Source organism: Solanum pennellii, chromosome 5, assembly GCF_001406875.1.
Source record: "Solanum pennellii chromosome 5, SPENNV200".
NCBI classification, from domain to species: domain Eukaryota; kingdom Viridiplantae; phylum Streptophyta; class Magnoliopsida; order Solanales; family Solanaceae; genus Solanum; species Solanum pennellii.
In genome coordinates, this window is record NC_028641.1 from 4,593,285 (window position 1) to 4,606,340 (window position 13,056).

At 31.8% G+C, this 13,056-nt stretch overlaps 2 protein-coding genes across 2 annotated transcripts in view; one reads left to right on the forward strand and one right to left on the reverse strand.

Annotated features, from left to right (window-relative positions):
- Positions 1-4,887: 4,887 nt before the first annotated feature.
- Positions 4,888-6,503, forward strand: LOC107019124 (transcription factor TCP12-like). Its single transcript, XM_015219698.2, has one exon. The coding sequence runs from the start codon at positions 5,159-5,161 to the stop codon at positions 6,218-6,220; it is 1,062 nt and encodes a 353-aa protein (XP_015075184.1). The 5' UTR covers positions 4,888-5,158; the 3' UTR covers positions 6,221-6,503.
- A 4,559-nt stretch (positions 6,504-11,062) lies between these two features.
- The window catches only part of LOC107018647 (coiled-coil domain-containing protein 130-like), a 4,488-nt gene continuing 2,494 nt past the window's right edge, over positions 11,063-13,056 (reverse strand). Inside the window, exons 4-7 of the mRNA XM_015219183.2 lie at positions 12,356-12,464; positions 12,076-12,235; positions 11,714-11,877; positions 11,063-11,628 (exon numbers count right to left, since the gene is read on the reverse strand). Coding sequence (XP_015074669.1) covers positions 11,305-11,628; positions 11,714-11,877; positions 12,076-12,235; positions 12,356-12,464 — 757 coding nt within the window. The 3' untranslated portion in view covers positions 11,063-11,304. The remainder of the gene's footprint in view (positions 11,629-11,713; positions 11,878-12,075; positions 12,236-12,355; positions 12,465-13,056) is intronic.

A 13,056-nucleotide genomic window follows, 5' to 3' on the forward strand; every position in this document is an offset into this window, starting at 1 on the left:
TGCAAGGAGTATGAGGATACACTGAGGGCTGCCCAAAACATTTTGGGCGGATGCTGTGAGCACAACTGTATACTTGATCAACAGGGGACCATCAGTTCCTTTAGGGTTCAAGATTCCAGAGGAGGTGTGGACAGGAAAAGAACTCAAGTACTCACACTTGAGGACTTTTGGTTGCACTGCTTATGTTCATGTTGATCCAGAAAAGAGAGACAAGCTTGATGCCAAGGCTGTGAAGTACTACTTCATAGGCTATGGTTCTGATTTGTTTGGTTACAGGTTTTGGGATGACAAGAACATAAAGATCCTAAGACATTGTGACGTGACATTTGATGAGTCTGTCATGTACAAGAACAGAGAGCAGAAGGTTCTAGAGATTACAAAGCAAGTGGGAGTTGAGGTTGTGTTAGAGAAGAGTAACCCCAGAGATGTCGAATCAGATAATCAACCAACTCCTACTGAAGAATCTGAAGTGGAGCAAGTTACACCTGAGCAGGTGTTAAGGAGATCATCCAGAACCATCAGGGCACCAGATAGGTATTCACATTCATTACACTATTTATTATTGACTGATGAGGGGGAACGAGAGTCTTTTGATGAGGCCGTACAGGTGGAGGATTCGATCAAGTGGGAGCAAGCCATGGATGATACTTGAGAAGAACGACACATGGGTATTGACTGAGTTACCTGCAGGGAAGAGAGCTTTGCTGAACAAGTGGGTGTTCAGAATCAAGACTGAACCAGATGGCAAAAGAAGGTTCAAGGCTCGTTTAGTGGTTAAAGGATATTCACAAAGGAAAGGTATTGATTATGCTGAAATATTTTCTCCTGTTGTGAAATTAACCTCTATTCGAATTCTATTGAGTATTGTTGCATCGGAGAATTTGCATCTAGAGCAAATGGATGTAAAAACAACATTTTTACTTGGAGATTTGGACAAAGAGATCTATATGCAACAATCGGAAGGATTTGTGGTTCCAGGCAAGGAACACATGGTGTGCAAGCTCACAAGGAGCTTGTATGGACTAAAGCAAGCACCAAGGAAGTGGTACAAGAAATTTGACTCCTTCATGATCAAGAGTGGATTCTGCAAAGTTGTAAAGGATCCTTGTTGTTACTTCAAGAAATACACTGATTCATATGTCTTTCTACTCTTGTATGTGAATGATATGTTGATTGCAGGATCTAGTATGAGAGAGATTAACAATCTGAAGACAAGGTTGTCTGCAGCGTTTGAGATGAAAGATTTGGGTCCAGCGAAGCAGATTTTGGGGATGAAGATTTCTCGGGATAGATCTGCTGGCACTTTAAATCTATATCAGGAGTTGTACATTGAGAAGGTACTGAGCAGATTCAGGGTTAATGATGCTAAACCCAGGACTACTCCATTGGAAAATAACTTTAAATTGTCAAAGGAGCAGTCACCCAAGACCGTTGAGGAGCGTGATCACATGACACTTTTTCCATATGCTTCAGCAGTTGGTAGTTTGATGTATGCTATGGTTTGCACTAGACCTGATATAGCACATGCAGTGGGAGTTGTTAGCAGGTACATGGCGAACCCTGGGAAAGAGCATTGGGAAGCTGTGAAGTGGCTTCTGAGATATCTGAGAGGTACATCCAGTACTTCACTTTGTTTTGGCAAAGGCAAGGTGACTCTACAGGGTTTTGTGGATGCTGATCTTGGTGGGGATGTTGACTCGAGCAAGAGTACATCCGGGTACATTTACACCATAGGTGGAACAGCAGTGAGTTGGATGTCCAGGCTTCAGAAGTGTGTTTCTCTTTCATCTACTGAAGCTGAGTATGTGGCAATAGCTGAAGCTGGGAAAGAGATGATATGGTTGACAGATTATCTTAAGGAATTGGGTAAGAAGTAGAGTGAGAAGATTCTTTACTCAGATAGCCAGAGTGACATACAGTTGGTGAAAAATCCAGTCTATCATTCGAAGACAAAGCACATCAGAAGACGATATCATTTCACTCGCAGGGCAGTGGAGGATGATGATATGTGCTTGGAGAAGATAGAGGGTGCAAAGAACCCGACAGACATGTTGACGAAATGTGTTGATGTTGGGAAATTGGGGTTATGTAAAACTTCGGTTGGTATTCTGTAGTTGTTGCTACAGATGTTGCGGTGCGGTAAAGATGTTGATGATGAAGAGATTTTTTTTTTTGAGAATGTATTTTTTGGATGACTGAGTCAGTCTCCAAGTGGGAGAATTGTTAGGTTGTGGAGCCTGATTAATATATATAACTGTTTAAGCGGTTTAACCTATTTATTCTCTATTTAGGCTTTACTATTTATTCTCCATTTATTCTCTGTAACTAAAAATACTCTGATTTATTAATATAAATATACCCCACCACCGTGGAAGTTTACTCACAGGGTGTTACCACGAAATATTGAGTTTTCTCTTTCTCTCTCTAGATCTCTCATCTCTTTCTTTTGAAAGTTCTTGTGTTCTTCATTCATCAAGTGTGTGTGCGTGAATTCGATCCTAACATAGTGCTCGATTCGAATTTAGTCGGAGCTTCAATGTAGACTCTGAATACCAAATGAAAACAAAAAAAAGAGTATCTTGATTCATATACGTATATACGCCTTTCTAGAAATTAATTTTTATTAGTACTTCCTCTCTCTCAAATTATTTATCGTGATTTGTAAAAGTTGTTATCCCTAATTAATTATTATTTTCCCCAATTTCAAATCTTAGTAGATTGTTCTTCAACACTACAATCCTAACCTCATTAGCGAAAATGTTGAATGAAGAAAAATATATAATCTTAAGCATAAATTAACATAAAATGGTAAAAAAAAATTCTCCAAATTAATATTTTCTTAAAGGGCGCGTATAAGAAAAATATCAGATAATTTAAGACGGATGAAATATAAAAAAGCAAAAAAATGTTGAAATTAAATTATGTCGACACAAGAATACATTCACTGTACTTACACACAAAACAAGTCAAATGCGTATCATATACTTTCTTGAGAAGTAAATTGATATATACTATTTAGGTCCTACGCATTAAAAAGTATATAAATTCCATATATTTTGGGGTCCTACACATTAAAAATAATTTAAGTTCAATATTTAATAAAGTTTGACAAGTAGAAAACGAATTCTTGTATATGAGGACAAATTCTTCAGTCTAACTGTCACAAACATTATTTATTGTTTCTGAATATATATAATAAAATAAAATATAATGAGGCAATTCAATAATGACCAATAAATTTTTAAGAAACGTGATATTATTTTTTACACTAAAATTAAAACCCCAAATTCATCATCAGTCTAATGTATATAGTAAGGCTAGGTGTAAACAAAATGTTATAATATTAAAAATATTTAAGAAGATAAAAGCAGGATTGTAATTAGAAAAATAAGACACATTTTTAAATATAAAATAGTGTATATAGTTGACTTTGAATGTAATTATTTTGATCAACCAGCTAAATATGTAATCACTTGCTCTTAAAATTAAGATAGCATAAAAAGTATGGTAAATGCTATTAGTATATATATATTGAATTCATTTTAAAATTATTTGCTCATTTGATGTAACATGTAACATGTTGTATTTAGTAATTGAACCTATGGTCTTATCTCTAACCTGACTTAGGATCAAATACTTACTATCATGTTTGACTATGACTCCCATGCATCCGAACTATCTCCCCACTTGAATCTAACCATAGATTAATAAGCCGTGCACTAAGTTTCTGTTATAATATGCAGAGGACGATAAGGATGCATCATACGTAACATTATACTGCATTTTAATTAGTGATAATTTTCACTGTTCGAAGTTATGACCTCCTAATTACATAACAATAACTTTACCAGATACACTAGTACTCCGACCCCTTGCACACTTGAACCCTAATCAAAGCTAGGATATGATTAGCATTACATATCCAACACTATATAATCCATTACAACCAAATGTAACAAGTGCTTATATATATGAGAAGCCATCACAACCTTAACTTGAATTTTTTTTCAAAACTTTCTATATCAAACATAACAAGTTTGAATTATAGAAAATTGTTTACTTGTTGCATTGTCATTCCTTGTGGTTGTGGATGCAACTTAATTAATGTGCTAGTTACATTACATGGCCATAAGAAACAAATAAAATTGTAATATTTGGGAAAGTGACATATTAATAGACAGCCAGTCAAAGGTGTATGACTTTCAAAGTTGCATATGTGCTATAAAGCAAAACAAGTTTGATGTTGCTTAAAATAATTGGTCTTCCTTTTTAGCTATCATAGCTACCAAATAGGTTAGGGCAATATCTAACCTTTTTTTTTATATATATATATATACTTTTCAGATATCATGTTTAAGATTACAAGATCAAATTATATTTTAATATAAGTTGATATACTTTTAGTTTGAGACAATCAAATTTGAAAGCTTTTTTTTTATTTTCTTAAACTCCATATAAACAAATTAAAAACGATATTTTTTTAAAAAAAAAATTAGATGTCCTCCACCAAAGGTCCACAAAGAAAAAACTATCAATCTCATCTTTCTTGTTACCTTTACTCACCCCCATCACATGACCTATAAACTAGGTCCGGTTACTATCTATCTCTCACCTTCTGCCACGTGGCAGTGTTACATACTCACATTCTAATCCTCTTTTTATATGAGATGTGAAATGTTTTTTTTTACTATCGCATCATCGAAAATAATAGTTAATCGCAAATAAATATTTACGTATATATACATATATACGTAAATATTGATAATGTAAAAATTATTTACACTATCTATATATATAAAGTTAAATTTGAATTTAATTTCTTGACACAATTTTAAAATATAAATAGGGGGTCTACTTTTTAATAATATTTGCCATTCTAGGATTCCACCATCATATACTTTCTTCTTCTCCTCTCTTTCTTCTTCATTCAAATATATTAGTCAAGCCCTAGTCTCTACCCTAGTATACCCACTCCCAAAGTTTCATCTTTTCCTTTATTTATTCCTCTCATCAAAGATATGTTCTTTATGGAATAAAGCAACATAACACCTAAGTTTCTTGATATCTATTAATCTTGAAAGATTAATAACCAAAAACCCTAGCTTGATTAGCTAACTTTTGGAGATTTTGCCTTTTTTATTCTTACTAAACCCTATATATGTTTCCTAAAAGCAACATCATCCATGACCCTTTTTCCTTCACCTCACAAGAATTGCTTAAACAATCTTATAGTACACATGATCAAAACCCTAATTCACCTTCAAGAGTAGTAGAAGATGAAGATCATCCATTTTTCTTGAATAACTTCTTCCCATCTCCATTTCTTGATGACCATGAACTCCCACTAAACCAAATATTTTCTCAAAAGCATCATCAAAAGGAAGAGGTTAGTGATAACCATGACATTAATCAAGCTGATCCAGACAACACAATCAAAGATAATCACGGTGTTGACAATTCAAGATCTACACAACTCAACACGAAAATCATGGGAGATCAGAGTTCAAATCCGGCCATATCATCAAAGAAGAGAAAACTAAGTGCAAAACCGCGAAGGAGGACAGGAAAAAAGGATAGACATAGCAAGATTTGCACAGCTCAGGGTGTGAGAGATAGAAGGATGAGATTATCCCTTCAAATAGCACGTAAATTCTTCGATCTCCAAGACATGTTAGGGTTTGATAAAGCAAGTAATACCATAGAATGGTTGTTTTCCAAGTCCAAGAATGCCATCAAAGAGCTCTCTAGAAACATCTCACAAGAGAATAATAGTAGTGATCAAAACAATGATGATCATAGAAAATTGAGAAAAATTGGTTCAAGTGACAAGCCAATAAGAGCAAAGACAAGGGAGAAAACCAAAGAGAAAATGATGATCAAATTAGGTCACAACAAAAAGGGAAATCAAGAATTAGATGAAACAAACCCTATAAGTACTATTGATCCTAAATTAGGGTCAAATTCAAAATCTCTTGAACATCAATTTGCTAATGTTGGGATCATGGAAAGGTACTTAGGTGGTGCAAGTTATTCCTCAATAACTTCAATATTTGATTATGACAACAATGGTGTAATCAAAGGAAACATAGACATTTCAGACAATTGCTTCAATATGGGGATTCTTGAAAATTGTTCAATGACAAATGAGGTTCAAATCCCATTTTCAGGTAATAACCCTAGCTCAATTTATTTGGACAATTCAAGGTTTCATCAATTTTAGATTTTAGACCAAGAAAATCATTTCATCTGCTGGCGTTAACGAATAAAAAGGATAACTCGATGCATTAAGCTTCAGCTATGTGCCAGATTGGGAGAAGGGCCGGACCACAAGGACATTAAGACTTCTATTTTATTATTTTTTTGATTGTTCATTTATGAAATATGGCAAAGTTTAGTATTTTTGAACTTTGCTACTTGATTGTAGAATAAAAATTTTATGTTTGTTCTACTTGCCTTTTGTTGATTTGGGATTTCTTTTATTATTGGATTTGGGATATAGTTAAGTAATTACTTGAGCTTTTCAAAAACATTGTGATACTCTAGTAGGATCTTTCTGAAATACAATGTTTTTGAAAGATCCGACACATATTACACAGGATCTTTTTGAAATATAATGTTTTTGAAAGATCCAACATATAATACACACCAATTACGATATTTTTGAAAATCCCGAATAATCTTATACTATAGAGTTGTTTATGCTTCCTTAGAACTACTTCCAGAATCCATATATTAAGTAGTTAGTCAAAGTTTTTATAATGTCATTTATGCATTAATTTTATGAAATGACAAATATTAAGTATCATTTATTTTTAATAAGGACGTCATATAAATAGAAACAGAGAAAATATATTATTTTTTTAACTTTTGAAAGTTATTATTTGTGGAAGTTATTTTTGTTTTTATATTTTTGGATTTTGTCAGAGGAGGATATTGTAACTGAGCTGCAGAAAATTATTGTAGACTTTAAACTAGTTGTGCTCAATCATATGAATATTCCATTTTATATATTTAAGGCAATTTTATTACTTAGAAGATTCATTAAAGATAGACTATCATTATATTAGTTGTCAACTTAATGCAACCCTCATCTTCTAGCTAGATTTAGAATCTATGGCATAGCCTCATGTATTATTATAAGGGTAATCTAGCACATTTTTTATCGAAAAATTATCTAAATATATAATTTAAAAAATTATATCACTTTCCTTCTCGTATCAAAATCAGTATACGAGATATCAATATTCAACGCTAAATTAAGTTATGAATATTTTTTATTATATGCATGACACTTCTCATTATTTTTATGCATGACTTATATTATTTCAACAAGTCAAATGAATAATTTTTTTCTACCTATAAATTTAAGAGACATTAATTTCCTTGTGGTATATTTATTGTTAGTGTCAGATACCCCACCGTTATTTAACATTGACTTTTTTTTTTTATACACTCAAATTTATAGTCATTTATACAATATAGTCAAAAGTAAAAGAAAAGTCACGTTCAAAAATAATAAATATCAGCACATACAATTGAATGGAACATTTAATTTGCAGATAATATTCATTTGTTGATTTTACGCTATCAATATAATATAATATATGTATAATAAATTATTCGTCATACCAATTTGTTATAAAGAGTTATTATTTGTTATTGTAGGTTCAAAATAACCTGTTACATAAAAATATTATATTATATTGTCAATGTCAATGTTAAAATCAATGTATATATGTTAGTTAAAATTTTAAATATCAACCACAAATGAAACTTTCCAATTTGTACATCAAATTTTAGCAGTCAAAAGCAATAAATTGCAAATAATTAATGGCGCATTAAATGAGGAAAAAGAATCGAATCCAATTTCCATCTCATTTTATAAATTATTCTCATTTTCTGAACAATATAATTTTTTTTGAAAAACGATGTTGCATCATGGATATTAACTCTTTCAAAAAAAAATTATAGTTTTTGAAGTGTTCGATACGTATCTAATAAATATTATTGTGGAGCACTAAAATCAAACAGTTACTAGTGATAGAAATGAACTCTTTTCTTTTTTCATCTTGAAAGATTCGTATTGAATTTCAGATTTGAATTTGAGTTGGAAAGTTCTATTTTAAAAGTAAAAAGTTTCCAAACAAACATGATTTCATATTCAAAATTCAAACCTAAAATCTCTGATACAAACTTGAATTTGTGCTAAAATTTCAATAAAAGTTAATTATATATTTAAATTCTTTACTATAATATTTTGACACCACTATTTCATGGAGCTAATTACATTTGTTACAAATTATATTTTAACAAAAAATATACTAAAGTAAAGAATAGAGAGAATTAACATACTACAAGTCAATCTTTTTGGGTTGACTATAGTAAATCCATGAGGTAACCAACTCAATAAATTCATTAAAGTATAGTCAAAAGACATAGGTCATTTAAGTTATATCTTCCATGACTTTCACATTCAAGTATCACGATACGTATTATTATTTATTTCTCGAGCTATATACATATTACATATTATCGACCTAAACCTAGAAAAGTCTGTTAATTATTTTTTATGATTCACTCTTATCGATCCGCCCTCTGTCATGGATGTTACAATAAACTAAACCAATATGTCACCTAATTATATCACCTAAATACACCTTTAATTATAATATAGGTGTCATTGGATTTCGTTTTTATCGATATCACATTTACTATGACTAAAATATATGCACACGTTATTTTAGGTTTAATACATCAATAGTTAACTCCTTAAATTTGTCAGTAGATTCCATTTAAAAAATTTAAATTATGACGTGTTTCAATTGAGCACCTAAATACACTATTAAAATATTTTAATAATTAAATTAACCACATATAATATGACACATTTTTGTAATAATAGATTGAAACCATTTGTATGGACCACGAAAGAAATCTCTTTCAAACTTTACCTACCATTAATTTCACTTTCATTTTAATTCAACTTCATAAAAATTTGTGCATCTTTTCTTCAACAATTCTTTTTCACTATTCTGACACTTTGGACTCAGATCAGTAGTAGTATATAACAAGAAAAAAGTGATAAACCAATAATTTATTCTTTGGTATTATTAAAAAAAAAATACCATATGATATATATCACTTATAAAGTAATTATTTGTTAAAATTCTTGATTATAACCATTACTTTATAAATTAGTTATTTTTTATATTTCAATTTATGCGATATGTTTTCGTTTTTAATTAGCTCATTTCAAAAAGAAATACACACTTCTATATATGACATGTTCTTAAATTTCGTATTGATTCAAATGGTATAAATGATAACTAATCAACTACCACATGTTATTATATATATATATGTGTTGATGTATATAGAATTATTAAGCATTTATTGCCTTTTTCACCAAATTGGGTTCTGCTAGAAAAAGCACTATTCTATTCTTAAAATTGAATTTTGGAGGAATACAAAAGCAGAATATTTATAGATGCAACATGTTATGTCAAAGGTTGTTACTTCAGTTGGAGAGACAAAAGTCTCAGTATTTTTGTGTGTTTTTAATATAGTATACTCCTGAAGTTTCATCTAAAGGTGGTTTGTTCCCAACAATATTGTGTCATATATTGGTTCTATCGTGTTTTTATTCGACTAAATTTAGATTCGTATCAGGTAAGTTTACATGAAAAGGAAAAATACTTTGTAACAAAAAGCAATTCGTACTCTAAGAGAAGTTGAATATGAGACCTCTGATAAAAAATGAAAAAATACTTACTACTCCACTGTGATTCTCGATGGTTGTGTCACATATTGGTTCATCATGTGTCCTTTTCTTGATTTTCCATCTGGTGTTTAGCTTTTGTATTGGACTCTGATTAAATTTAGATTTCTATTAATAAGTCATACGATGAGAGTAAAATGCTCCCTAATAACAAAGCAACTTTGTTATCTGAGAGATCTCAAATTTAAAATAGGGAAAAGGGTTTGATATACCCCAACTTTGCCATTTGGAGTTGATCTACCCTTCGTTATGAAAGCGGCTCATATATGCCCTTACCGATATACAAACGGCTCATATATGCCTTACCGTTATACAAACTGCTCACATATACCCTTACCGTAACAAAATGAGCTCACATATACCCTTCATTTAACTGAACTTAAAAAATTAGTTTTAAATTTATATTTTTTACTTTTAATTTTTTTTAAAATTATTTAGAGGTATATATGTTTCTTCTAAAGGTATGTTTTAATTTTTTTCATTCATAAATTATTTTTTGACTTCTTTTCCCAATATTTTGATTTGTTGTGTCATTTATTGGTTCTAAATGTGTCTTTTTTTAAAAGGAAAGTAACTTTCTATTTTTATATTTACCCTAGTGACTCTGTCAGAATTTAGGAAACATTATAATTGATGGGGCCAGATAATTATCTATCCATGCACTTTTTTTAAAACAAAAATAATTAAAAATATCGTTTTTTATTATTATTGTACACTACTTTTTCAATATATATTCTTTCTTTTGAAGATGAATCTCAAGTTTAATAAAGTGATTTTGACAAGCTTTTAAGTGAATTTTCTTTTCCACTCAGACATTTTTACTTTGTGCATTTCAAACACGATTAAACTATTATGACGACATTTTATAAATTTTTACTATATAAAAAGTAAATTTATTTACATATCATATTTTAAAAACTTAATTAATGATATCGTAAGTTGAAACTGATCATCTTATAAGTAAACAGTTACTTTCTTGGTTAAAAGTGGACAAGTATTAACGTTTGCGTGGTGAATTTGAAGTGTCAGAGATGGCTTAGACTTTTTAGGTTAAATTTTTGGAATTTAGTATAGACTATGAGAGCATAATAGGTTAATAAACAATCAAACACAAAGAGATTTTTGTAGAGTTGTAGAGATAGGGAGAATTGTGTAGAAACCCAAGTTGTTCGGAGTCGGGTTGATACAAGTGTAGATCTAGAGGTCGGATTCAAAGGACACACACATTGTGTCCATCGAAGAGTCGAGCTACTTCGGATTGGCTCTTGCCTAAACAAGTACATATATCTTGCAATGAACATATACTTTGTACTGCTCTAACTTTGCTGTGATGGATACAAACTCTTTTATTCAAAGATAATACAAGAACAGCTAAAAACCGGAACAAAAATCACTCAGACAAACATCAAATCTGTACAAGTAAACTCAGCTGCCTACTCGAACGATTAATATGTTGGGAGTCAACAAGTTTCCAACTCAATTTTTGACTGGTAGGCTAACAAATCTATCGGCAGGAGTGGATCATGTTAAACTCTCCGTTTCTTAGATGGAACAGTAGCTTCAGACCATGACGAGGGCTTAAATCCTCCAACCAACAGCTTTGATGCAGCAGAAGCGTTTATTTTTCTCCTCTTAGATTCCAGCTCTGAATGTTTAGAAGAGCCAGACGATCCAAAGATTGAACCAGAGTAAATCATGGCTCGTTTATCTCTTCTGTTCTTATCGAACTTATGAGCAAATTTAACACTTGCAGCAGTTGCAGCATCTTCTGTAGAAGGTGGTAATAGCCTAATACCAAGTCCTACTTTCTTAGCAGCAGCCTCTTCTTCGGCAACTCTTTTCTTCTGACCCTGTGTACATGTGATGAGGACTCTTTTTAAGTGGTCGAAATAGAGGAGAGGGTGCACAAAACCAGCAGTAAATAAAAATACATACCCTAAGTGTGGCTCGTAGAGCCTTGTTCATCGCATAATCATCTGAATGTCTAGTATCAGATACTCGCTGAAGACGAACAAGTAAAGGCTCAGCTTTTTTCTTCTTCTTCAAGTCCTCCTCCTGGTGCTCAAGGCGATAAAAAGGATCCACCAACTTACTTTTATCTGGATAGAAAAGTAGATCAGTTATTAACAAACTGTATTCCTCCTAATAATTACAGTTCATTACGATAACTACTGTATGGTTATCTGAAGAGAGACTTCTATGCATCTCTAAATGCAATAACTTCTCCAAGTGTAATAGCAATATGAATTCATCAAGAAATGCACCAAATAATTCTTCAATACAACTATAGTATTTACCTTCATCTACTGGGAGTACCAAGGTTTCAGCATCTTCAGCATCATAGTCTTCAGTCTTCTTTTGAGCTCCACTAATAATAACATAAGCACAGTTTTTTGGATCTGTTTGAATGACAATCTCATGCTTGCAGCATGCAGATTTCATCGAAAAGCTCCATATCTATCACAAGTAAGGAATTACAATTAGCAAACAAAAAACAAAGAGTCATTTGAGCTGGCAAATTTTGGCGTAAAAGTGAATATTTTTCATTTCATTAACTGCATCATGAAAAAAACTTACCTTTGTGGAGTAATAATTCCCTACTTGCTTTTTCTCAGCATTGAACCTCACACCCTTGGCAATCATCGACTCACATCCCCCACACCAGATATTAAATGGCATCTCAAACCTATAACAAAAGGATATCGGGTAGTGAGTAACGATGCTCATAACAACAGAGATAGAAAATACATAATGCATTACTAGGTTAAAAAAATTTATGCATGAGTAAGACATTTTATTTTACTTCTTTTGCAACTGCACAGATTCCTTCCATCATCATTTCCGAGATACTGAACTCAGTTTACTAACAATGTTGTCAAGCAGGTACTTCCAAAAGTTTTCGGTTTCAAGTATGCATTTCGAATCATCATATGCTTACCAATGTCAATTGAGGAAAGACATAGCCTCAAGCTAAAGTTCCAATGTGTAGGTGATTCCTAATATTTAATCTATCTCGGTTAAAAGATAAAATCATGCTAATAAATTCTACTCCAGGTTAAGCAATTATAAGCCCAAGGAAGCAAGTCCGACTAAGCCTCTCTATTTCTTCCTTTCTTTCTATTAAATAAGTAATAATTTGCATTACAATGTTTTAAAAGGTACATTACAATGTTTTAAGAGGTACATGAATGCTTCCCTGGGAAATAAGGGAAGTTCTATGAGATGTTCATTGAAGTTAAAGTTAACAGCATGGTAAATCCCCCCACCCCCACCCCCAC